Here is a 27,021-nt window from a genome sequence, read left to right as displayed (position 1 = left end):
CTGCGCTGGTTAGGCCTCAACTGGAGTATTGTGTCCAGTTCTGGGCACCACATTTCAAGAAAGATGTGGAGAAATTGGAGAGGGTCCAGAGAAGAGCCTCAAGAACAATTAAAGGTCTTGAGAACATGACCTATGAAGGAAGGCTGAAAGAATTGGGTTTGTTTAGTTTGGAAAAGAGAAGACTGAGAGGGGACATGATAGCAGTTTTCAGGTATCTAAAAGGGTGTCATAAGGAGGAGGGAGAAAACTTGTTCACCTTAGCCTCTAAGGATAGAACAAGAAGCAATGGGCTTAAACTGCAGCAAGGGAGGTTTAGGTTGGACATTAGGAAAAAGTTCTTAACTGTCAGGGTGGTTAAACACTGGAATAAATTGCTTAGGGAGGTTGTGGAATCTCCATCTCTGGAGATATTTAAGAGTAGTTTAGATAAATGTCTGTCAGGGATGGTCTAGACAGTATTTGGTCCTGCCATGAGGGCAGGGGACTGGACTCGATGACCTCTCAAGGTCCCTTCCAGCCCTACAATCTATGAGAAGGGTGACTGTGATCTGCAATGATCTGCTCTCCAGGGTGGGAGGAGAGAGAAATTCCCAGTGGGCTCTCACTGACATGGTTCACACTGTGGGCCAGATCCTGCTTCCTAACGTACCTGACCTGATTCCAGTGCCGTTGATTGCCTGAATAGAACACGCAGGATTTGACCTTTTCTCTCTATTTGAGGATGACAGAATTTGATTATAATTCTACAGCAAGGCCTTGCAAGCCCTGTTGGTATTACAGTTGCACGAGGGACCCCCTCTCCCCACGGAGATCAGGGCCCTGTTGTGTTGGGTGCTGCACAAACGTGGCACTTCCAGTCTAAACAGCCAAGACAAAGGAGAGGATGAAAGGAGAATGATACTCCCTGCCTTACAAAGAGGAACTGGGGCCCTGAGAGGTTAAGTGACTCACCCAGGTCCCAGAAGACATCTGTGGAGCAGCCAGTAACTGATCCCAGGTCTGTTCAGTGTCTCGGCCACAAAGGCCATCCCCATCACTCTTCTGGTGTGGGGACCAAGGGTAACTCGGAACCATACAGGAGAGAGAGCAGCCCCCGTGCCTTCCCGAGCAGCCCCACACTTCTGGTGCCATCTGTGAGTGGAATTCACCCAGACAGAGTGACCACACAAGGCCTCAGCAACACTCATTGGCTAATTGACACTTGCCTGACTGCCTGGCAGGGCCATGCACATCATGGCTAATACATTCATATTTAATGAATAAAGGCTCAAGGGAGCTTTTCATTATGAGCATTTCCTGGTCATGCTCCTTCATAATCCTAGATGGAATTGGGTTACATTTCTCTTCTCATGTATAAATGTGTTTTCTCTGAGTCATAAAGTGCAGAGATTAACTCATAAACTCATCCCATTCTCATTATAACGTATGGTGGGCAGTGATGTGACTCTGTATTTTGGATTCCCCTGGCCGACGCTGCTCTGTAGCCAGCACAATGCATCAGAGAGGGCTGCGATGTGTAATTCCATCCAGCCTTTTGTGAGGAGCAAATAAAACTCGACATCCCCTACAAAACGCTGCGGTGTGTCTGTCAGATCTTCAGGTGGCATAAATAATCCTGGTGCCATTGACTGGAATGGAGCGGGGCCAGGTTACGGTAGCAGCTGAGTTAGCCTTCCGTGTATGGGATGGTGAAAGAAACTTCACTGTGCTTCTGTATGGGTGGCCAGGGTATTTAGGGATTATTATTTTTTTTAAATTACTGTAATTCAGATGTTCACCCTTTTAATTTTCTGTGGTACAACATTGGATTGTTCTGTTAAACCCACCCCGTTTGAGAAGGGGACACTGGGTAATAGCTATAGCCGGCTTTACACGTAGTGCTGGTATCCATGTGCTGATGCATGCGATGTGCTGTGATGCCACTTATGGTTATGGGGGTGGAACTAGGAGTGCTGCTGGAACTAGGGGTGCTGGGGGTGCGGCAGCACCCCCTGGTTTGAAGTGGCTTCCATCACATGCAGGGTTTACAGTTGGGTTCAATGGCTCTCGTCCCCCATTATTCCAGCGCCCCTGGAACTAACTGTCCCCCATGTCTGGCTGTCGGCGAGTTGGTGGCTAGAGCACCTCAGCCGCGCAGGGTAGCGTGTTTGGGGGAAGATCACTGTGATTGCTGCTGCTGACGGGCTCTGTATTACACACACAGCTAGTCTGTGCAGAAACAGCCTCTTGTCTCCCAGCACCCCCCAGCCTGCTGGTGTCTCACCCACCTGCTTGGTTTTGTCTTTTAGAATGTAAGATCTTTGGGACAGGGATTTCCATTTACTGCAAGTTTGTACAGCACCTACCACAGGGGCCCCCGACCCTGGTTGAGGCCTCTGGGTTTGACGGGAATACGAATGTTAAATAAGGAAGGGGGACTAGCTATGTGCACGTGGAGAACTCAGCTGTTTGGGTTGGAGTGGCATACAGCTCTTCTCTGCACAAGGACTGAGCTTGCCCTCACCTGCAGGGTTTGTAATACACTGTGACTCATTACAGGCAAAAGGAAAAAAAAAAGCAGCCATAAACTGAGCTTTCTCTTTGATCTGTATCGCTAACTAAGCAGCCGACTCCTTGGGATTTACCGCAATCAGAATGAAGTAAAATAGATCATGGCAGAGGAGATATAATAATGGAAATAACCCTTAAGCAAACCCAGTGTTCATTACCAAACACAGAAGAGCATGGAATTCTCTCTGCACTTTGCTTAAAGCAGGAAGAGAAGGAAATTAGACACACGACTCCTTCTAGAATAAAACATCATGGATACAGGCTCTCTCTTTCCTGGAAGGCATCTACCGATGGGAAAATCCGAAGTTTTGTTAGTGACCCTTCTGGCTGCAGCAGGTGATCAGTATAATGTAAAATGGAGTATCAGTCTGGTGTCTGTGGATCCATAGATAATTTTGGAGTGTGTTGTGTACATGTACCTACTATCCATGCTATGTGAGCCCTCGGCTCTGCTACTTGCTGCCGGCAGTGCGACATGGAGAGCACCTTCTAAATGAATTATCAGCAGAAGTCCCACTGAAATAAGCAGGGCCATTCGCTCCAGTGAGGGGAGGGAAAATCTGGCCACTCTTTGAGCACCATTCAATTCTAGCTGTAGCTAGAGCCCTCCCAACAGTCCCTGTTATACTCGAGTCCCTTTGCTGGTCTTGTGAACTCCTCTGGCGATGGAGTTTTTAGCTGCCATAATACACCAGCTAAAATATTGAAATAAACAGGGATCATCTCTCAGTTGTACATCTGCCAAAGTGACCAGGTGCTGAGGGTGTTTCCCAAAAGAAATGCTTTTGATTTATCCAGCTAGGCTTATATGGGAGGTTTTTATCCAGGAATCCAATATTAAAATAATCTCCCAAACACTACTAGTCACGTTCGTTCTCCAGAGGATTCTTCATCTAAGCTCATTGCCACCTAACATGGCTTTGCCTCTTGGGTTTCTGAACTGATGCTGATTGGGGATGACAAGCTCTGATTATGCAAACTACCAGAGGCTGAGTTGTGTTTTAATGGTAGGCACAGAATTCAGCTTGATTCACTTCCTACCGTTTTAAACATTATTAGGGATCCACAGGAAAAAGTAGGTCCCGTTTCTCCAAAAATAAACATTGCATCCTGAGGGTAATGGTACTGAAATTCTCACACATGAAATATTTACAGACATTTCCTTTTAACGTATGTTCTTTGCAGCAGGGAGAACCTGTCCTGTGTGCCCCGCCTGAGACAGATGAGATTCCAGGGGCTGGGGCAGCCACAAAGGGAGAGGTCTAGACAGCACGGAGAGGAAGGTGTTCTGGTTACTGCAGCCTGGCAGCAAGGAACTCAAATTCCAGGGAGGCTTTTACAAGACTATTTATGCCTCTATTCATGAGAAACCACTGTTACCATAGCAACTGACACGTCACATGACAAGCGTAGTTTGGCTGTAGCTGAACTACAAAGCCCCTTCATGCTGTAAGCGCACATTCCCCGCAAGCGGAGAACTTTGGTTTGGTTCCTTCAGCACCGGGGTGTCCCTTTCCCAGTGGCTGCCAGGGTGTCACGCTGGCCTCCATGGCGGCATTGGGGAGAGATTGGCAGCAGGGAAAGGTGGATGCACGTGACTGGATTTTTAGTAGAGTTCAGCATGTTGCTGCATGGTGGGTGCTGAGCTGTCTTGAAAATCTGTCCACAAGAGTCACCGTGGGAGCTGCTGGGAAATCTGGCCTTTGGGGCACAGGCAGCGGGAGGCTGCTCTTAATGAAGAGGGTGGCACAAAACAGGATGCAAGTGAGAAGGAGAGAAAGGGAGGAAATAAAGGGCAAGGACTTTCTACCATGGTTTCATTACTAGGGTGTCAGATCAGCTCGTCTTCCCAAGGGGTGTGGGGCTTGCCAGGTTTCAGTACAAGTGGAATGCATTACTGCAGGGACAGAGCCAGGCGCTGGGCCGGAATGCACAAACAGCAATACCCTTCCCTTATACTAATCAGTCCTCCTCTCCCAGCACTTTAAGTGTACCAGTGTGTCTGTGTTCCTTTCCTCTGCCATTTAACTGCATCAAGCCAAATCCTAAGCAGAGCGCGCCGCCTGTCTCAGCCTTGAGAGCAGTTTGAGGTTTGCTCCTCTTGGTCATAAGCGTCTTCATTCTTTCCTGCTTGGACAATGCACGCGTGAGGCATCAGTGGGGATTTCAGCATGGCTCTGGAGTTTTATGCACTGACATGTTGCCCCCTCTCCTGTGCTCCCAGTGAGCTTGTAAAGCTGTCATTGTAGCCAAGGACTGCTTTATTATTGTATCCTGTCTGGTGAGCTGCATGCACAGATTGGACTCTATTAGCTAGGCTCATATATCACAACCCCCCTCCCCCCCTTGGAGTGCAAAGGGGCTCTTGTATTGCAAATACACCCTAGTAAATGGGGGAAAAGATCATGGATCATTTTCCTGGGGATTTAACATGGGCGGCCACAGATTTTTAGTTCATGTTTGCTGAACCCGCTGGGAAAATCCATTCCTGTGCAGATGGCCAACGTGGGGCTGAGGCATCAGCCCTAGTTTGTGGGCTCAAGTGGGGCTTAAGTAGTGCACAGAACTTGTACTTTCTGTCTGCATGGAGGTGCAACTGACCATCCCCCTTTTTCTTTTAATCTTAATACTGGCATTTCCACGGTGGTGTTTCTTCTAGATCTAGGCAGTTGTTGGTTGCCTCCCAACATCCATAGTTGTTTTTGTTTACAACAAAACCAACAATAATATTAGCCACAGTGGTGAGAAGCAAAGTAAAATACACGCCTCAGTCACATGTTTTTGCCAGTGTTACAGTTGCATTCTTCTGCAGTTTGTGTACCAGCACCCTGGCGGCAGAGATTCCTCTGAGCCAAGCTCCTCTCACTGACTGACAAGAGGAGCATTCACAGTCAGGAAGAGGGGTTGGAAGCTGTAGTGCATCGGGCCCCATCCCTGCTGGTACCACTGACACACGTAAAACAAACATCCAGTAAGAGAGATGAGCTGCGAATGGGCAGTGGTCAGAAATCGCTTGGAATGGATCCGTTTGTAGTCACAGGTACCCCAGTGGGAGTGGCCGTGTGTTGCCGAACATGCTGTTAGTGGCCGTGCTATGAGCTGTGCATGTTTGCTCACCCACAGGGAGCCAACTGTTTGCCTTCCTAGTGGAAATCCTGAATAGTCCTGTTGGGAGAGAGAAAGAACTGTGGTAACTGTAGGTTAACCTCCGGCTGTGTAGTAACAATATGCTATTCAATTCAGTGGAGTGATTTGCCATACCCAAACAGACCATTGGTCCATCAAATCGGGTATCTTGCTTTTGGCTGTGGGCAATGCCCACTGCTTGCAAGGAAGACAGATCTTCCCACCTGGCTTGGTGCACAATTCTGCTCTGGGGCAGGTGCCTGGGATTCCTTCCTGTCCCCTGCAGGGATTAGTTTATATCCTGAGACATGGAATCTGATTATCCTTAGTTCCATAACACAAACTTCAGTACAATAGCCATACAATTATTAGGCCACTATTCAAAATATATTTTTATTCAAGATAGCAAATGTTTGCAATTAAGATTTGACATACGCTGTCTAGATTATTTAAATATGTCAGTTAGTTGGACACACTTTGGTGCTATTTTATGTACACACACACACACACACAGATTGTGCCACTTTAAAAGGAACTGGATTCCCTGGAATTTTGTTAAAAGTCAGCTATAGAGTTTGAACTCAACGACCTTGCACGGAAATAAATGTCACAGCCTGGCAATCTGCTCTGTGTGAACAGTTCTTTCCTTTATATGTTCTAAATTTACCTGCCTCTAATTTTATCAATTGACCCTTTGTTCCTGTATTATATGAGGCAGTGAGTAAAGGAGGCACTGCTTAGTTTTTACTACCATTCGTAATCGTAAATCTCCCAGTCATGCACTCACTATGTCGTCCTTTTGCCATTCCACACCACACACTGCTATTTAGGGGATGCGCGCACACGCATGCACACACACTCCATGAACTTTTGGTTTCACTCCTATTCTGTCTGGAAGGCATAATCTACAGGAGTGACTCCTGCTCCTCTTTGGCTCAGGCACTGTGCATTTTATTTTACATACACAAATTGTTACTTCCTTGGTTCTCGCTCTTTGTAGAACTAGGTAAAAGGTTGGAAGGTGCATTTGGCTATTATCCTAAATCCTCATTTATTAGTATCACTGGAATTCAGTGGGAGGCTGACAAATCGCCTGCTTGGCTAATCCCCACTCTCAGTACAGTAGCATGTTAAACCAGTCACTTTCTTTGGGGATCTTGCAGAATAATAGGGCCCCCTCCCTGTCTGATATGGCATTCCTAGTCCTGTGCTAGGTGAGATGTTCTCCTAGCAATTCTTTATTCACAATGAGCCAGACCCATCCCATGTGTGACTCTATCAAAGGTGGAGGAGTTACAGGAGGGGGACACTTGGTCTCTGCTCTCCACGAAGAATAGGAACACAGGAATTGCTAGATTGGATCAGATCCGTGGCCCATGTCGCCGGGTATCCTGTCTGTGACAGCAGCAAAGAATCCTGTGGCACCTTATAGACTAACAGACGTTTTGCAGCATGAGCTTTCGTGGGTGAATGCCCACTTGGTCGGATGCAAGAGTGGAAATTTCCAGGGACAGGTAAATATAAGCAAGCAAGAAGCAAGCTAGAGATAACGAGGTTAGATCAATCAGGGAGGATGATTTAATTAAATTAATTTAATTTAATTTAAACATCAGTTTAGGATTAAACAAAGACTGTGAATGGCTTGCCAACTACAGAACCAGTTTCTCCTCCCTTGGTTTTCACACCTCAACTGCTAGAACAGGGCCTCATCCTCCCTGATTGAACTAACCTCGTTATCTCTAGCTTGCTTCTTGCTTGCTTATATTTACCTGCCCCTGGAAATTTCCACTCTTGCATCCGACGAAGTGGGCATTCACCCACGAAAGCTCATGCTGCAAAACGTCTGTTAGTCTATAAGGTGCCACAGGATTCTTTGCTGCTTTTACAGAACCAGACTAACACAGCTACCTCTCTGATACTGTCTGTGACAGTGACCCATTGCAGATGCTTCAGAGAAAGGCTGTGAAAACCCGACAGTTGCAGCTATGGGATAATTCTTCTTTCTTCCCCCACACCCCAGTCCTTGTCTCTAATATTTAGAGATTGGTTTAAACCCTGAAGCAGGAAGTTTAATATTCCTTGACATTTTTTGTCATTGTTAAAGATGACCGGATATCTATGTAACTACCCAGTCCCTTGCTGAATGTTGATAAGCATGTAGCAGTGGCTTGGTGCAAAGGAGTAGTTTGGCGGCTTGTGTTAGTCAGTTTGTCCAGGATTCAATATTTTTGGAAGTTCAGTACAAGCCCATTGTAAATATTGAAACTTCATCCCCTCCCACTCTGCTGCATTCCCGTCTCAGCCTTTGAGATGTTTTGACACATGCAGCTCAGCTGTGCGGGAGACGCACGCAGAATCCCTCCTGCTCCCTGGCTTGTGCCACACTCTCTCGCTCAGAAATATGCGAATATTTGTCAAAATGCATCGAAAGCTGAAAACAGGAGTGAAGCCAATTGAGTCTGAAGAGAATGTGACAGTTCAGGGAGAGGGGGGATAAACCCCAGTTTGGGTGGCAGAGCTTTGAGGAAATGAGAGGGAAAGGCCAGCAGAGGGAGACCACCCAGCCCTGGAAGTGTGGAGGGGAGCAGGGGGCCAGCTTCAGAGAGTGAGGAAGTTCTCCCTGCTCCCAGCAGCATTTACTGGCTCTGAAAGCCAGTCTGAGTAGGAGCTCCTCGGCTAGGAGGGGGGCGTCTGCAATGCAGCACTTCAGGAATGAGTAGGGAGGTGTGGGATTAGCCATAGTGAATCACATCGCTGGTCCAGAGAGGCCAGGGTCCTGGCTGCGGCTGGTAGCTGGTGCTTCAGAGGAATTTCACCTGGCTAGCTGGGCACTGCTGAGATGCCCTGGGGCGAGTCCCTGCCTGGCCTGAGACTGGCTTAGCCTTTCCTTGCTTGCAAAGGGAAGGGTTTTCAGGAATGCCTTCTCCACCAGACTTGCAGGTGCCTCCCCTCCTCGAGGCTGGCTTCTCCTTGAGGGCCACAAGCAGCCAAGACGTGTCTATTTGCGTAAGACTTTTTAAATATTTCATTTAAATACTTTTATCAAAACTGCTGCGACGAGTCATTCAGCCATGTAGCACCCTAGATATCGAGTGACTAATATATTACTGCAACCCCACCACGTCACTCCCGTCCCCTCTGCCCAGGGGCTTTGCTGTGCTGCTCGACTGAAAGCTCTAAGGCAGGGACTGTGCCACCTTATTTGCACCGTCAGGCGCCTAGCACACTTTGGGGCACTGTACATGCGAAAAGAGCCATTACTACAGTCACAGCTCAGCAACAGCAAAGACATTCTGCAGGGCGGCCAGCTGGCATGATTGACTCAGATCCGCTGGCATGCAGCATGTAGATCCTCAAACAGCAGGAAGCTCTCTGCCCATGAAGCTGTGTCCACCCCAGCCACAAGGGCTCCCTTAGCAGCCTTGGCGGATGTCTGGACCCAGGGTGGGCTGCATTGTGTGACAGCTGATTTTGAACCATAAAAAATAAAATACTGCAATTATGACTCTCGGCCGGTTTCCTTTGTGCAATAGTGAGGGTTGCATGCTCTGCCCTGCGTGCTGCCCTGCCAGTGTGCAAGGGGATACTGCTGGGATAGGAGTCTATGATTTCAAATGCCGGTCATAAGAATGTTTTACCACTGTCCTTACAGGGACCAGCGTGCACTGGAAGCATTAACCTTCCAGACAACTGTTAGGTGGCACTCTGTGCACTGCAGTAGACAGCTCTGAGCCTGGACTCCTCTGCTCAGAATCCCTTTGGAGAAGGGAACAAGTGAACGTATTCCAAATTTAGTTTCTGGCAAGTCAGCATCCTGTGGTCAGGGGGTTTCTGTAATGGCAAAGCCCAGCAGGTTTGGAACTGCTGCCATCCAATTCTCCATAGATTGGGGTCAAAACCAGCCCCTCCTGGAGATGGTGACCCCAAGCTGGACTCACACCAGCACTACCCAGCTCGGAGGTCAGGCCATGCATTTCATAGGAGAAATTCTTGAGCCCCGGCTTCAGTCTTGCTCTCTGTGTCAGGCGAGAAGGCCTCACTTCAGCAATCACCCCTCTGCTTTTTGCACCCTTTCCCCTGAGCTCCTCTTATCAGTAGGATCTTAGTTTTGCTTTATTCATTGTAATGGTGGTTTCCAACATTTTATGGGGAGTGGGAATCCACTGCCCAGGGCTCCACCCGACAAACCCCTTCTCCTCTCCAGCGTTCATCAGCCTGGAGTTCTGAGAGCCCGCTGCAGTCTGTACTGCAAGCCTGCTAACTCCGTTAGCATTGCCCTACTGCCAGCGGGAGGTGCTAGAGCTCACATTAGCAACGCGAGGTCGGATGTTTCTCTGCTCTCCATTTCCTTCTGCTTATTTGGTCCTTCTCCCACTTTGTTATGCTGGTGACCTCGCCACGCGATCTCCACACACACAAACCCTGTTGTTCCCTTGCACTGCTGAAACACCACCTACCCCATGGCAGTAAAAACATACAAAAAACATTAACTCATGAAATGGGCCCAGCCATCCATCACGCTGACTAGTCTGCGAAAGGAGCCACTTCAAAAGGCAATAGTTTGCATTTCTTCAAATGCCTTGTTATAACTGTAGCATATGCAGACAATTGCTGAAAGCACATTCATTATTAATACAGGAATTTTTTACTCTTGATTGCAAAATAAACTAAACAACTTGAGAAAGCAGGCTGTGTTACTCATGATCATGAGTCACAAAAGAACACAAATAATTCCTAACACCGATCAGAATCCTGGCCCTTAATTTCTGGATTGTTGCTCCCATTTGTCATTCATCCCAATGCTCACTTGTCACCTATCCTTTGAATGTAACCATTGGATATCTCTGGCCTTTATTTCTGGAGAAGGTGGATAAGGTGTCTGAGAATAAATTGGATAAGGGACTGAAAAGTGAGGATCCCTTCCCCCAACTGGAGCAAACACAAGAAGGGACAACTTTGTGCTTTATCTTGTTAGTGCTCTTTGTCGTTGATCAAATGAGATGAAAAATTCAGCCAGTGCAGCAGTTCTAATTACACGTCCTCGAGCAGGTGATCAAGTGGGTGACTTTAATTATGAGGCCTGGAAATGTGCTAGCAGTACAAGGCTTTCTGAATTCCAGCTTAACGCCGCCGTGGCCAGTGCCACCTGTAAGTAACCATGAGCCGCAGGATGCGTGCTGGTTTTGAGAAAAAACGTGCCAAAGTGTGTGCCAAGTCCAAACTGCTGCCCTTCCTTCCAGGCTTAGACAATTGCGATTAGAAAAGCGTTGTTCACTTTGAGTGGAGAGAATAAATGTGTAGCTCAGAACTACTTACCCTTCCAGAGCTGATGTGCACAGGCATGAGGTCTGGGACTGGAGCTAGCCAATCAAACTGATCCCTGCTATCCCACTGGTCTGTGATTTTCATCCTTTTATCTAGATAATGAAACAGTTTTGCATGTACAGTTAGCTGCTCTGCAGTCACCCATCACAGGTATATTATCTTTTTTGGCATTCGCTGTAGCTTTTACACTTGTACCTGTGCAGTGTGTTCTAGGATTTGGACAACAGTGGCTAAGGGACTCAGCTTTGATCTCAAAAATGTGTATCTTTCATTTCCAGTCTCCACCTAGTACTCCTCCCCCGCCTCCCTCCTTCGGCATTGTTCTAAGTGCATTCGGATTTACCTTTGTGGGCATTATCAAACAGAGTGTAGAAGTAGCCTTCTGAAAGTAGCAAGGCCACAAACTGACTGTCTCTAAAAGCATGATCTTTGTACTAAAGTTTGTGTGTATTTTTAAAATCCCTATGACGTTAGTTGTTTTCTGCTGATTGTTGTCTGCCAAAATGTAGAAATAACAAATCACGAAACCCAAAATGTGAACTGTGAAATAAAAGAGAGAATGTGTATGAAAACAGTTTCTGGAGGTGTAGAGTTGCCGAAGCTGGTGGGTAGAATGGTAGCCATATGGCACAAGATATTTAAAATAGTCTCTCATGACACAATTTACTATTGCTGAGGATGCTGAACTGACATGCAGAGAGGATACTGATCCAGAAAGGGGAGGTTTGGCACTGAAAAAAGGAAATCTTCAATAAATAATAAGCCTCTGTGAAATAGCAGCAGACAAAATGACCATTGTTTGCAGTGGAGACGGGGAAAGAGAACGATGAGTTTGAAATATTTAGAACTTGCAGCGCACTCTAAGTGCTTTCGCTCAGCTGAATGGTTTGAGTCCAGCTGGCAGAGACAGTGGCTGTGCATTAATTCTTCAAGCCTTTTAAGAAGGTGCAGAAATTGAATCCCTTCATGTCTCAGCTTCTGCGTTTCTTATCAAGCACCCAAAGTGCAAACGTTGTTTTGCAACAATATTATCTAGGAGGCTGACTGCTTGCTGGCAGAGGTGGAAGAGGGAATGTCCAGGTTACTTTTTGCATGCTTCTTGATAGTAGGTTCTGAGATACCTTCCAAAAGCAATTCTGCAGCCATGTATCTTTTTAAAAATCCAGGTTAGTTACTGAAGATGAGCCAAGGACTAACCAATTGTGGGCTCAATAATTGCTAAGGTACGTCTATACAAGGACAGCAGACCTGTGGCATGGCAGTGGCTGGCTTGAGTCAGCTGACACGGGTTGGGGGGCTAAAAATCGCTGTGTAGACATTTGGACTTGGACTGAAGCCTGAGTTTGGGGACCCTCCACCCTCCCAGTGCTCGGATTGGTGCCTGAGCCCAAATGTCTACACAGTGATTTTTTTCAGCCCCTGAACCTAAGCCCGAGTCAGCTGACCCAGGCCAGCCATGAGTTTGGTTTTTTCCTTGTGCAGCCATATCCTTAGATTTTTCAAGACAAAGAGCATTAAAGTGGAATTAAGTGATTAGAAGTGTCTGATTGCTTTTGAACTCCCTGCACCTACAGGTGTCATAAAGGGAGTTAATAAATGCACTGCTTGTATTTAACTCACAAAAGCAATAAACCAGAGAGCCCCTGTGGCAAAATCAGATGGGAGAAAGCTTGGAACTTGCTTTTTTCCATGGGCAGAAAAGGAGTTTGGATTAGGGTTGAATAGAATCATAGAACTGTAGGGCTGAAAGGGACCTCGAGAAGTGGGTGCTCGACACATCCCCCCCCCCCGGCCCTGCCCTTGCCCTGTCTCTTCCCGCTCCTGCACTGCCCTCGCCCCACCCCCATTCCACCCCTTCCCCAAAGTCCCTGCCCACCCTGCCTTTTTTCACCTCAGCCCCACCCCCTTCCCACCCCCATTCCGACCCCTTCCCCCAAGTCCCCGTCCCTGCCCTGCCTCTTCTCCGCCTCCTCCCCAGAGCGTGCCGCGTCCCCGCTCCTCCCCCACCTTCCTGGAAAGTCCTAAGCGCCGCCAAACAGCTGTTAGGTGGCGGGGGGGAGGAAGCACTGGGAGGGGGAGGAGCAGGGACGTGGCACGCTGGGGAGGATGGGGGGGAGAAGGAGGTGAGGAGGGCGGAGCTTGGCTGCTGGTGGGTGCGGAGCACCTGTTCATTTTTCTCTGTGGGTGCTCCAGCCCCAGAGCACCCAGGGAGTCGGCGCCTACGGCCAGGACCAAGTAAACCCAGACCATCCCTGACAGGTGTTTGTCCAGCCTGTTCTTAAAACCTGCAATGATAGGGATTCCGCCACCTCCTTTGGAAGCCTGATCCAGAGCTTAACTACCCTGAGAGTTAGAAAGTTTTTCCTAACATCTAACCTCAATGCAGATTAAGCCCATTACTTCTTGTCCGACCTTCATGGACATGAAGAACAATTGATCCCCATCCCCAGGTCCCCCTTCAGCCTTCTTTTCTCAGAACTAAACATGCCCAGTTTCCTCAAACTTTTCTCACAGGTCAGGTTTTCTAAACCTTTGATCACTTTTGTTGCTCTCCTCTGAACTCTCCAATTTGTCCACATCTTGCCTAAAGGGTGGTGCTCAGAACAGGACACAGAACTCTAGCTGAGGCCTCATCAGTGCTGAGTGGAGCAAGGCAATTACCTCCCTTGTCTGATATATGACACTCCTGTTTTAACACCCCAGAATGATAATAGCCCTTTTTCCATCTGCATCATGTTGTTGACTCGTATTCAGTTTGTGATCCACTGTAACCCCCAGAGCCTTTTCCCCAGTACGACCAACTAGCCAGGTAGTCCCCATTTTGTAGTTGTGTGTTTGATTTTTCCTTCCTATGTGAAGTGCTTTGCACTTGTCTTTATTGAATTTCATCTTGTTGAATTCAGACCAATTCTCCAATTTGTCAAGGTCTTTTTGAATTCTAATCCTGTTCTTCAAAGTGCTTGTAACCCCTCCCAGCTTTGAGTCATCTGCAAATTTTGTAACCCTACTTTCCACTCCATTATCCAAGTCGTTAATGAAAATATTGAGTAGTACCGGACCCAAGACTGACCCCTGTGGGACCCCACTAAATATACGCCCTCCTCGTTTGACAGCAAACCATTGATAACTATTCTTTGAGTACAGTCTTTCAACTAGTTGTGCACCCACCTGATAGTAATTTCATCTAGACTGCATTAACCTCATTTGCTTATGAGACAGTCATGTGGGACTGTGTCAAAAACCTTATTGAAATCAAGATGTATGACATCTACGGCTTCCCCCCATCCACTAGGCCAGTGACCCTGTCAAAGAAGGAAATGAGGCTGGTTTGACATGATTTGTTCTTGACAAATCCATGCTGGCTGTTCCTTATAATGCTATTATCCTCCAGGTGCTTAGAAATTATTTGTTTAATAATTTGTTCCAGTATCTTTCTAGGTATTGACGTTAGACTGACTGGTCTATAATTCTCCGGGTCCTCTTTGTTCCCCTTCTCCAGTCTTCTGGAACCTCACCAGTCCTACAGGAGTTCTCTAAGATAATTGCTAATGGTTCTGAGATTTCTTCATCTAGTTCCTTAAGCTCTCTAGGATGAATTTCATTAAGCCATGCTGAATGGTATACATCTAACTTATCTAAATATCCTTTAACCTGTTCTTTCCCTGTTTTGGCTTGCATTCCTTCCCCCTTGTTAATCTGTGTGTTGAGTATCTGGTCATCTTCGCCTTTGTAGTGAAGACTGAAGCAAAATGGGCAATGAACACCTCAACTTTTTGTTGTCCCCAGTTATTAGCTCTCCTTCCCTGCTAAGAAGAGAACCTAAACTGTCCTTCGTCTTTCTCGCACCTACTTTATTTAAAGAACCTCTTCTTATTGCTTAAATAATGAAGTATCTTGCCCTGTTCTTGGGATTTGTACCTAGAATATGCCTATTAAAGATTAAAGACCTTGTACATTATCTACAGATGCTGTGATTGGGATAGCTACAGTGATACAGCTGCTTATTGACCGACCCTTCTAGAAGGATGCAGGAAGCTTCCCCTCTTGGTTCTATGCATCATGGCAGGGCCTAAAAACGTTCCAAATACCTGAGGGTGATATAGACTGACTGCCCTACGGTGTGAGTGTGTAGGACCCAGCCCACTTGGGGCCTGTGGCCATGACACTAGCACAAAAATAATCATTGCTGGATTTAGGTAGCTGCACTGAGAACTTCAGGGTGCAAAATTTGGAGGCAGATTCATTTTAGCAGCATGGAAACTTCTCAAAAGTCAGTGCTCATTTAAAAAAACACTGCCCTGCCCCTACGCTGTTCCCTGGAAGTCACGGTGCATAACTGCAGCCCAGGAGAGTCTCTGCCTTCATTGCCTAGGGAAACACAGGGTCAATATATATATAAAATACTCCCGTGAGGCAGCTTAGCTCTGCAGTAAGCAAGAGGGAACCAGTTCAGAGCACAGGCAGTGCTTCTGCCTCCATGCTCCAGAGACCAACCTCTGGGGCAGCTTCGAAACACAGCAGGAGTTCTGCCAGCAGGAGCATCTGAGAAGGAGGCTCTGAATCATTGCCTTCTCTAGATAGCCCCTCGGCCCCACCCCATGTATTCCCTGGGACCCATCATCTCCAGAGAGGGTTGTCAGGTGCCTGGTCAAAAAGGGACCCTTTTAAAAGTCTGGTCAGCAGTGCAGCGGAGGCTTGGGGCTAAACTCCCTACCTGCCCTGGTTCCGTGCAGCTCCTGGAAGCAGCCGCCAGGTCCCTGCGGCGCATGGGCAGCCAGAGAGGGTCCACACGCTGGATGGAGCAAGTGGAGGGCGGGGCAGGGGTCAGGCCTCAGGGCAGGAGTGTTGGGTTTTGTGTGATTAGAAAGTTGGCGACCCTCCCTCCAGAAGTGCCCTAGTGCTGAGTGGGCTGCACGCTTCCCAATAGTGCCGTCACCAAGCTCTGCTTGTGAGATCACCTTCTGCAAGGTGCAGGCACGTTGGGAATGTCCTCTTCCACCAGGGCTGGCCAGATTAGGGCTGCTTCAGCTTTTGGAACAGGAGAAGCCATCGTTAAAAACAAGGCAACTTTCTTCACTTCCCATGAGCCTGGTGCCCGCCCACACCACTGCTGGCCCCGACAGTCTGTTCTGTGAGAACATGGCATTGCCCTTAGGGAGAAACACAACAAAGGTAAAGGAAGTAGGAAGGCAGCTGCACCATACAGCAGCCAAATGTAAAATGGCCACGTTAGGGATGCAGCTGTTTGTATCAGCCAAATTTAAAGAGCCAGTCCTCAGAAAGGCATGCTGGGAATAAGAAGGCAACACCACCCCTCCCCTCCAGACCCTGAGTAACAGCCAGGGAGTTCCTGAGAAAGCTGCTTCTGAGAGAGATGGTGCTTTTGTGGTACATGCTGCAGTGCTGACTTGGTGTGGTAGGAAATGTCTTAGCAACTTACAAGGGAAACTTGAATAAGTACCTTTGCAAGTGTGTTCCCTGAGACTAGCGTTGTACCAACGTTTTAGCCTTTACTTCAGGCTAGCAGTAGCCTCTTCTCTTTTAACCTGTTCACACTACAGACTAGAAATGGTGAGAGAACTTTTGTGAAAAATGCAATTTCAATGAAAGTGTGTGTGTGTGAGAGAGAGAGATTGTATTGATTTGATGAAATTTTGTTTGCAAAAATAATGGGGAAAATAAAAATTCAAAAATGCCAAAATGAGACCACTTTTATATGTTTGGAATGAATGGGTTGATTTATCATTTCAAAATTTACTTTATTTTATTTTAAGAGTAAAAAAAAACATTTTGATTGACTCAAAATTATTTTTGAAATTTTGTTTTGTAAACAATGTTGTGGGAGAGAAAATCCATTTTGTGACTGTTCTGTAAAGGAACTGATGAGTGGGATTTGCCTAGAGACAAAAATAAGCAAGGCCAAATAATTTATTTTAATAGGGATCTGGACTAGGTTCCCAGTAAACAATTCATAGCCCATCAAACCTTGTGATCATCCTATTATCTTAAGTTGTATTAAGGAGTGGCCAGTGCTCTCAGTCTGTATTATTGCTTCCAGGACGCATTAGGTGGAAAGCAAGAACTTTTAAATGTTACTGTTTATGCTGACCCTTACATCTCCATGTATCACTGATCTGGGGTCCTATTACCATAGGACTCAATACTCTCATATAGGAGTTGAAAACCTAGTAACCCGGAATGACTGGATCAGCGTCCCCAGCTCTTTGCAATTGTTACCTCCAGTTCCCATCACCAGTCTGGCTTTAGGTTTAATTTAACAGAACAGAAAATATTATTTTATTTCATTGTACATATAGCAGGGCAGGAAGAGGAGAACTTGAATCTAGTTTTCCGTAAAGATCAAAGTTCTGTTTAATAGCAAAGCTTCAGTATTCCTCTGTTTAGCTTTTGCACCCAGACAAATGATTCAGAATGAGAAGTTGTCAGATGGAGAAGTGTTCTGGGATTCATGGGTGGCCCTCCACAGGGAGCACCCAGCGCTGGCTGGTGTGTCGTTCATTCTATTGCTTTTCTTATCACCCTGTGAAATACTAAATCCTGATTAATTTGAGCTGAAATAAATGCCCTGAGTGTGATTATGGTCTCTCACCTGTTTTATATCAATCTATTGACTTAAGTGAAGTTACTCCTGATTTACGCAGGTGTAAGTGAAAGGAGAATCAGGCCTTTTATGTAATTTGTGTGTGTTTAGGAGGGGATCTGAAAGTGAATCCAGCTTGGAGTAGGAGTGATGACAGATCTTCCTGAGTACACATCCATCTATCATCTTATCCTATGATCTTATATGCATACCCAGCACAGCACCTGCTAATAGGACCATTCTGGACCTGAGTCCAGTCCCTTATACTCCAAAGTGCAGCATGCACTGTTTACAGGATCTTGCCGGTCTGCTTGGGAAGCACAGGGACCAGTCTGTTATGGGTTTGTAAAGGGGAATATCTAGGACAGGTAGAGTGATGCTTTGATGCCGGATAGAAGCCACATTCTTGCTTGGGGGTGGGTGTGCGGACTGGTTCGGGTGGAAATAGGAGCCACTGTCACACTAGTCTCTCAAGTTAGACTCACCCCAGATGTTTATTGTGGTCCCCCCAAAAGTCAGTTTTTAAATTCTTTGGCTGCTGAGCTACTTGTGTCACCCAGAAACAGAAATATCTGACCTGCCACTGTGGAGACAGCTTGGGAGGTGTTCTCAGCCCATTCAGAATGAGCATGTGGTCCTGTGAAGGAGTTTCTCTTGCATGATTCAGAGCCCATAAAGGGACAGCATTCACCCAGGCTTGGGGAAACCCTTACTGATGTTTCAGGAGCAATAGATTCTCTTGTCCAGGAGAAAGACATCCTGGATAATCTGATTGATTGTCTTCCCTCTCCCGTCCCTCATATTCTCCCTTCCCTATTCTAACAGCCTGTATTTTTAGTACTATCCGCTTGGGTCTGTATGTTGTTACTGAACAGGTGAGTGGGTGTCTTGTGTATGGTAATATGCAAAAGAAAGCTCAATCAAAATACTGCCTTAGCACCAAGTGAAGTTTGCATTTATGCCATAGTTTGTTGCTGAGGAGAAATCCAGTTGAAAATGAATGTTTATTTCTGCTGTCGTTCGGCAAACTACAACAGAAATAAAGTGATACTATGTCTGCAGCTGTTGCTCTAGGTACAGTACCTTTTAGCTATTGACCATTTTTTGCAAGATTTATGTGGGATAGATAAAGGACTCTGTTTTCTCCTTGTCAGTGCTTGATACTTGAATTTAAATCTGTCCTCAATCTGTCTGGCTTCATAGTGGTGTTTTTGTGAGGATTATTTATTTAAATGGGTACAGGTAATGCAGTGTTTTCTATGGAAATCTTCCTTTAATGGAGGTAGCTCACATTCTAATATATAAGATCCCTTTGCTGAGATGACTATTTTTTTCTCAGACACTTTGTAATAAATTGCACCCTAAACAGTTATTGTTGCCAAAAGCTTCCTAATTTTTTTTTAATTGCAGAGGCTTTACGTATGACTGAGTCTTCTGCATGCTTTAGTCTAATACAAAGACTTCAAGAGATGGCATAAAGGAGGCTTTGGTTCCATTTATTCTCCTCTACCCTCTAATCTCTCTGTCCCTCACTCTTCTTCCTCTTTAACATTGTGTCTCTATTAAAAAGCAATAAAGCCCTTTAAAATGCAAAGGCAGTCAGCGAGCCCTCAGGGCAGCATTCTTAGTGTGATTAGGGCACTGGGTTCTCTCTGCTCCCTGTCACTGTGACCTTGGGAGCCTGCACCCGGCTTTGCCTGCCAGTGCACAGACTAGCTGTGGGCTCCCCCTCCCCTCCCTGGTGGGAGCCATCGCTGTGGATAGTGTTTTCATGTGACTGCATCTACTGCTTCCCAGCATTAGAGAGACTCGACTGAACCAAGGTGAAATGCTGAGCCCTGAATTGTGCCTGGGGAGAGAGACAATGGCAGGCCCCATCCATGCTACTGAAAGAGGTCTGAGCAATTTGGTGTCCCTCTGCTCTGCTGTTGGAAGCTGAGAGTGGGTAAGTCCTTAGAAGCTACCTGCTGGGAGGCTGGAAACATGGAGGCTTGGGCAAAGTGCACTGTGATTCCTTCAGGAGGGGAAGCCAGGACAAGAATGATCTCTGTATGTATAAATATCTTTTGTCTGTGTGTTCCGTTCTATGCATCCGAGGAAGTGAGCTGTAGCCCACGAAAGCTTATGCTGAAATAAATTTTAGTCTCTAAGGTGCCACAAGTACTCTTGTTCTTTTTGCGGATACAGACTAACACGGCTGCTACTCTGAAACCTGGATTAAATGTTCCCCAGGAGTGTGGGGGGAGGCTGGTCCTGTGAGCAATTGGAGCAGGAAAATGTACCGAATGCACCTGTGCCTCCAAGAGGCTTGCTGTGCAATGGAGTAGGGCGACCACGTGTCCTGATTTTATAGGGACAGTCCTGATATTTGGGGCTTCATCTTGTATAGATGCCCATCACCCCCTACCCCATCCTGCTTTTCACACTGGCTGTCTGGTCACCCTCCGTGAGAGAAGTGGTATCAGTAAGCGACAGGTGTTCAGTTTTTCAGTAATGAATTGTGGCTAATCAGTAAAAGAGATGTGAAGCCTCTTATAATACTCCCCACAGATTTAATGTCTTCAGCTCAGCCACATCCAGCTGGCATGCAGGAGCTCTCCCACGCTGAGTGAGGCTGGGCTGAGTCAGTGTGTGGAGGGGAGCTCTCTAGGGGAAATCCAGGGTCTTGCAGGTGTGCTGCGTGCTGCAGTGGGTGGCACTCGTGCCCCTGAGTCAGTGCTGAGTCAGTGCCCAGAAGGGAGAGCTCAGCAATGCTGTCTTGCTCAAGGTCCTGGCCTTTGCACACCCCAGGTCAATAAGGATCCCATGGTACACCTGACCAGAGCAGGGGTGTTAACTCGGGTGGTCTGACATAGGGAGTCAAAATATAATGACTTAAATCCCTGTGGCATTTTAATTGGAGAAGTTATTGTTTGTTTTGGTACCAGTGGTCCTTGGGGTGTCGCAGGACTGGGCCTTTCCTGCCCTGCCCTGTTAACATAGCATTCCTGTGTGATGATAAACAATTGCCATATTTCACTCCAGAAGAGGCTGCACCTTCATGGCTGATGAAGTGGTCCCTGTATAGAAAATGCACATTTTCGGTTAGTTTGCATGGCATTTCGGGATCCGCTGGTACCAAAGGTATTACAAAAACACACAACATGTTGGCAATGCTTTGGTTGTGCATGGTCTGTAACTACGTCCCTGATGTATTTTAGCACACATTATGAGAAGTGGCTCTATTAGTTAGTTTGAACAGGACCACACATGAATCTTTCCATAATGCCTGTAATATGTAACATTCTGCTTACATATTCCCAGCATAATAACTGGACCCACCCACCGAGATGTATTAGATCAATGTGCAATAACAGTAGCACATGAAATGTAGCTAATGGATGATATTGACCTGTAACAATCTTACTCACACCTCTTCAGGTCTCAGGCCTGTAGAGTCAATACACAGAGAGCCACTGTATATATGGAAAACATTAGGTTCTCTTCCTTTAATGGGAATCATACAGGTTTATCCATAAAGGACTGAGGTTGTGCTTTATGTGCTTTAAAATAGGCTTAGGATCTGTTTTTCATAATGTAAAGGGATGAGCTAATGCTGCGGCTCCACCTCATGTGCCCTACAGTGGTTAGCTGTTGCAGGGTTCCTATGATGTTAGAGTACATACCACTTGTAAGCAAACTAGAATTAACACCCTTAGCTACTTGATTTCTGGCTTGAGATCCTTAAATTTGATGCAAAACTAATCTGTTAGATTTAAGTGAGACTATTTTCTTGCATTTTCAGTCTGTGCTTGACAGGATTTCACAATGAAATTTTTGGGTACCTGAAATACCTGCTGGAATATTGGGAATAGTTTCTCAATACATCATTTTCCAGAGAATAAAAATGGAGGTGAAACCTAGAGCAGGTAGCAAAAGTGAGTGAGCATACTGTGAAACCCAGTAATTAGCTATCAGAAACACAGCTTTCTGCACATGGTAATTTTTCTGCCTACACTGTTCTGTAGCCTTTTATTTTCCACATTATTTATTTTCCATCACAATCAATTGACTTAGATCAGTGCTAAAGAAGCTGTATTGTTTACCACCTTAGACTGCACATGGGGTTGTTGTGACTGATATACAAATAGAAAATGGATCTTGATCAGGACACAGATTTGTATATGCTGCTTCTAAAGTTATTTCTGCTGCTCTGTTGCTTTGCTAGGGTTCACTTCCTTGCCAGCCTTGCTCTTCCTGACTTGTACCTTGGATATCTTTTCATAACCTTTGATTTCTGCAGTCACTTCCATAATGAGAAAGGAGTGTGCAGTGGATTTAGAGATTCCTATTAGCCAGGTCACTCATTTAATCTATTTTTGTGAATTTCCTTATAGTAAATTGCAGGGAATACAAAAATATTTAAATAGCTCTCTGAGAACAGCAAAACCTAGTAAATCACCAGGGCTGTTTCCCTTGGGGTCTGGAATACAGCTGCAAAACACTATCATGTCAAACTGCATGTCCATCACATTTTATAATAAAATTACATGTTCAGATAATCATTGATTAACTGTTTATAAACTAACAGGTGTTATAAGCATGTTTCAGGTATGAGTAATACATGTTATAAATGGTTATGCACATGAGTATTTATATATTTGGAGGATAATTAAGATGGAAAAGAGTTTGCAATCTTAATTCATACACTTAAAATAGTAAAACAGAGCTGTGAGGAGGTAGTCTGCTACTGAGGGCAGTAAAGCCTAATGGGCAGCCCGCCCTGGTGCCTGACTTAGACTTTTAAGGGTTTGGAAGGTCTCATAAATACATATGGAGACCTAAGGGTCCGGGGAAGGAATCTGAGACTGGAAGCAGAGAAGGCAGGGCAAGGCTTCTTTGTCACACAACCAGTTGGGAAAATATTGGGAGAAGGGGAGCAGCGTAAAAGCTGGTGCTGCCTCCTCCCTCCCAGCAGACAGATACTGACAGGAGAAGGCTGGGCTGCTGACCCCTTCAGATTGGAAGGCTAATCGGGGAGGGTGCTCAGCTGAAGAGAGCTGGCTAAAGCCTTGCAACTGAGTAAGCTAAGGCAAAGTGGCAGGGAATGAATACAAACCCAGTCCCAGAGAGAGGGCTGAGGGGGAGCACCTGTTTAAGGGAGAGAGATACTGACTTGCAGTACAAAGGGCAGAGAGCTGCTGGCAGTACAATCCAGCTGCTACAGGGAAGAGCTGAGACTGGCTTTTAGGAAATGCTTCTGTAGCTGGCCCCAGAAGAAGCTGAGGAACCACCAATTCAAGGCAGGGGCTGCAGATCTTGTGAAGATGCTGATGACTGAGGTACAGGCAGGAGCAGCCCAGAGAAAATTGGGGAAGGATGGAAGGAATGGTCCTTAGCTGCCTAAACAGGGTCCCTGGGCTGGAACCCAAGGAATAGAGGGCTGGGCGTGGGTCCCTCTATCTCTTCCCCACCTCCACCCCAGGCAGAGCTGGTGCTAGGCATAAGCTTACTTAGGGCATGTCTACACTGGCACTTTACAGCACTGCAACTTTCTCACTCAAGGATGTGAAAAAACACCCCTCTGAGTGCTGCAAGTTTCAGCTCCGTAAAGCACCAGTGGAGACAGTGCACCAGCGTTGGGAGCTATGCCCCTCATGGCGGTAGGTTTCCCAGTGCTGTGCTGCGACTACACAAGCCATGTTAAAGCACTTTAGCATTGCTAGTGAAGACGTGCCCCAAGCAGCTCAAGGGGTCCCCTATTAATTATTAGTATGTGGTGTGTGTGTGTGTGTGGTGGTGGTGGGGTGACTGGTTTCCCCACCTGGAACTGGGGTACCACTGAGCCCTCTCACCCACCCATCCAGGCTCCCTCTCACACTGTGATGCTCACAAGCTGCATTTCTGCTCCTGGTCCTACACTTCCACCAGCATTCACACAGGTAGGGGCACACCCAGCTGCAGTTACATGCAGGCTCTCTGACCATCCACTGCATGAACCAACAGTAGAAAGGCTGCAGCCAAGGTAACTCTCAGCTCCCCAGGCACGCATTCCCTCTGGATCATAAACCCCAAATTATACTGTCTTGCACTGCACAGGGATTTGTACAGTGTAAGCTCGTAGTTTACCCCGCTACGATTTCCCATGCATTTCACTGGTTTAGATAAAGCAAAAAGAAGTTTATTAACTACAGAAGATCCCTTTTAAGTTATTATAAGGGATAGCAAACAGATCAAAGCAGATTGCCTAGCAAATAAACAAAAATGCAAACTAAGCTTAAGACACTAGTTAGATTGCCTATTAATTAGCAGTTCTTTTTCGAGTGCTTGCTCATGTCCAGTCCATATTAGGTGTGCATGCTCGCCAGATGCACTGGTGCTGGAAGTTTTTTCCCTCCACAGTATCTGTAGGCTACCGGCTCTGGTGCCCTCTGGAGTGGAGTGCATGTGCTGCAGTATATGGGGCACTGCCAGCTCCCCCCACCCTCAGTTCCTTCTTGCCACCAGTGATGGTGCTGGAACATCTGCTGCTTTGGCTAGCGTTGGTTTTGTTCTCCGTTCTTGCGAACATTATAAAACCTATAATATAGTTGTATATAGTTAGTAGTCGAATTAGTTACCCTTAGTAGTAGTTCTTAAAGTCTTCATTTGTCCCGAACGGGACTCAGCTGGGGGATGGGGCATTCCCTGGTCCTGAGGATTTAAGCCTTGTGATCATTGCAAACAGCCCGGGCCCATCAGAGATCCACATAGTAGCTGCCTGAGGTGGTTGGGCAAAGGACACATAAGCGACAAGTGTTGTATTTGTAAGTCCTTCAAACCCAGGCTGAAAAAGGAGCGTGACAACCGCCTGAAAGCACCCCTGATGGAGTCGGCACTCACTCCGGCACTGGAGCAATGGTCTGACTCCACACTGAGCACCACGGCGTCGGTGCGCAGTGTTTCACCAGCGCCATCCATGAGCCGGCACCGATCCCCCTCCATAGCTCCAGCCAAGATGCCGAAGAAGACAGTGAGGGGAAGATCTCCTACTTCCCGCAAGGGAAAGGAGAGGGCTGGGGGCGAGTCAAGACCTGTATTGGGCAGCTCAACGCCCCCTTCTGGAAGTCAGGCCCCAGCTCAGGTTGAGCCGTGCGGTGCAGCCCATCCCATACCTTGCCTGTGCCTCTGGATAGCAGTGCAGGCCTCTGTCAGCTTCAGGTGCCATCGATGCCCAAAGCCCTACAGGCAGCTCAGGCAATCCTGACCCTTTGCCCCAAACCCTCAGTTTGTGGCAAAACACTGACATCGCAAGATGGAGTTCAGAGTCAGGTGGTCTGGTCACAGCCCCTTGCATACCTTGCTGAGTCATAGCAGCCATTACTTACAAGCATCTGGAGCATTCTCAGGAAGGCTCACCTGGTGCAGGATAATCTTCTCTTAAGGCCTATTGTTCCCACTAATGGCCAATTACCCCAAATAGGCCCTTCCCCACCCACAACCTAGACTGAAAGCATCTTGCCTAGTGAGCATCACTCAGATGTAACTACATGTGAAATACAGATATATAGTCAATATTCATAACTTCAGATTCAAAAATGATACATGCACACAAACAGGCTAACTGTATTCAGCAAATCATAACTTTTCCAATGACATCTTACATGACCCATCTTGCATAAAATCCATCATAATTATGCCATAATCATATCTCATATAATAATATCACTATGAAGAATATGGGGTGCAGTGTCATGGGGGGAATATTCCTGCGTAGGGCTCCCAATGGGGTAGTGTCGGCCCTGCCCCAGGCCAAGAAGAGAGAGGCTGGGGTCAAAAAGAAAAGACGTGAAGAACAGAAAGGGCCAGATAGAGGCTGGGAGATGGGCTGAATGGGATGGGCTTGACAGGAGGGATGGGCTGAATGGGAGCTGGCCGGAGGGAGAGGCTGCCCACATCAGGAGACTTTTGTGGTACTAGGATAATTGCAGGTGGTGCTGTGCTGAGAAAATCCCTGTAACGTTGTACCTGGCCACTAGGATGCGCTCTGGAGGCAAGAGGCATGATGACACATGGTAAAAATCCATATATCTAAAATGGGAGGTGCAGTGGGTCAATTCCCTGTCTTGTCCTGACTTTGGAGACAAATCTTCAAGTCCTGCTCACACCCCAAGGAAGAGGGACTTTGGATCACTTAAAGGATCCATCAGTCCTAAGTAGGTCTTGAACACATGCCTCCTGTGTTGTTGTGTCTCTAGGTGTTTCTTAGAAATGTTTTCACAGCACTTCTGGTCATCAGACTGAAACATGTCACCATACACTGCAGCAAGCAGAGCAAGGTGTGTGTGGGTACGGGTGGGTCTTTTGTAATTAATTCCATGTCTGGCTTTTCATTGTGGAAATCCGGAAATAATACCAGCAATAATTAATTATGTTTATTAAAAAGGCAAATGTTTTTAGGTCTGGATTTTCTTTTACAGGCTGAGAACATTTTATTTGCTTTCTGCTGTTTCCTTTGAGTCCTTTATTATTATTATATTTATTACATTGTAATGGAAACCAGAAGGCCAAGCCCATAGTGGGACTCTATTGTATTACAGGGTATCATGGTTCTTGTCCTAAAGTTTATTTATGATCCAATGTAAGAAAGACAGCAAGTAAATGTAACAGACAGTTAGAAGGTGGAGAAGGGAGGGTATCAGCAATAAGAACGTGTATTTACATAGGCTAGTTGTGTGCATAACTTGATGGTTCCAAATCATTCAAGAATAGAAATAAATAGATTATCCGCAGTCCCTGCTGGATGCACAACTCACCATTTATTTGAGAATTGCATACAATGGTATCTAGCTGGGGTTGCCAACGTTCTCCATACTTACAGAATTTAAGATGCTACAGCTTTGTTCGCTTGTAATGACATTTTGGAGAACATCCAACTTCCTCGGAATGTTGGTTTGCTCCACTCTTCATGGATCATTGTGAAATTTAACTATTCTATATTGTCCGTGGTATGTGCTAGCACTGAAAATAATCATTCGTTCTGTTCTGTTGTCTGTTTGTATCACTGTAAGCAGATGAAGTCGTCTGATATTGACCAGGAATTATTCACTGAAAGCTATTGCAAAGTGTGCAGTGCTCAGCTAATATCAGAATCTCAGAGGGTGGCACATTATGAGGTAAGATCTTTGTTACTCAGAGCCTGAATTTGTTAGAATGAAGTTTTGCAATGGCTATAATATATTGCTGGAAACTGCAGAATTCTTCTGTTATGGTGGAATCACTTTTTGGGCTATCATTGAATATTGATACAGAAATGTAGAGACTATTCTTTAAAATTCCCATGCTTAGAGAACAGCAAAACAAGTCCCTGCGCTACATCCACTCAATATATGGCCTGGACTTGATTTTCTAAGTTTTTTCTTTGGCACTTAGGAATGTCTGGTAATGCTACCCCAATGTAT

General features: G+C 46.3%; 1 protein-coding gene across 5 annotated transcripts in view; it reads left to right on the top strand.

The window, feature by feature from the left end:
- ZMAT4 (zinc finger matrin-type 4) overlaps positions 1 to 27,021 on the top strand; it is a 162,692-nt gene that overhangs the window by 13,944 nt on the left and 121,727 nt on the right. Inside the window, exons 1-3 of one of the 5 annotated variants that reach the window (XM_039521796.1) lie at positions 22,726 to 22,923; positions 25,819 to 25,899; positions 26,632 to 26,736. In XM_039521796.1, the coding sequence (XP_039377730.1) occupies positions 22,909 to 22,923; positions 25,819 to 25,899; positions 26,632 to 26,736 (201 nt within the window). In that variant the 5' untranslated portion in view covers positions 22,726 to 22,908. Of the gene's footprint in view, positions 1 to 22,725; positions 22,924 to 25,818; positions 25,900 to 26,631; positions 26,737 to 27,021 lie in introns of those variants that run through there. The other 4 variants (XM_039521792.1, XM_039521793.1, XM_039521795.1 and 1 more) reach the window with 4 other exon arrangements.

Source organism: Mauremys reevesii, linkage group 2 (assembly GCF_016161935.1).
Source record: "Mauremys reevesii isolate NIE-2019 linkage group 2, ASM1616193v1, whole genome shotgun sequence".
Classification (NCBI taxonomy): Eukaryota; Metazoa; Chordata; order Testudines; family Geoemydidae; genus Mauremys; species Mauremys reevesii.
The sequence above is the reverse complement of the archived record's forward strand: the minus strand, read 5'-3'. Positions and strand labels throughout refer to the sequence as shown.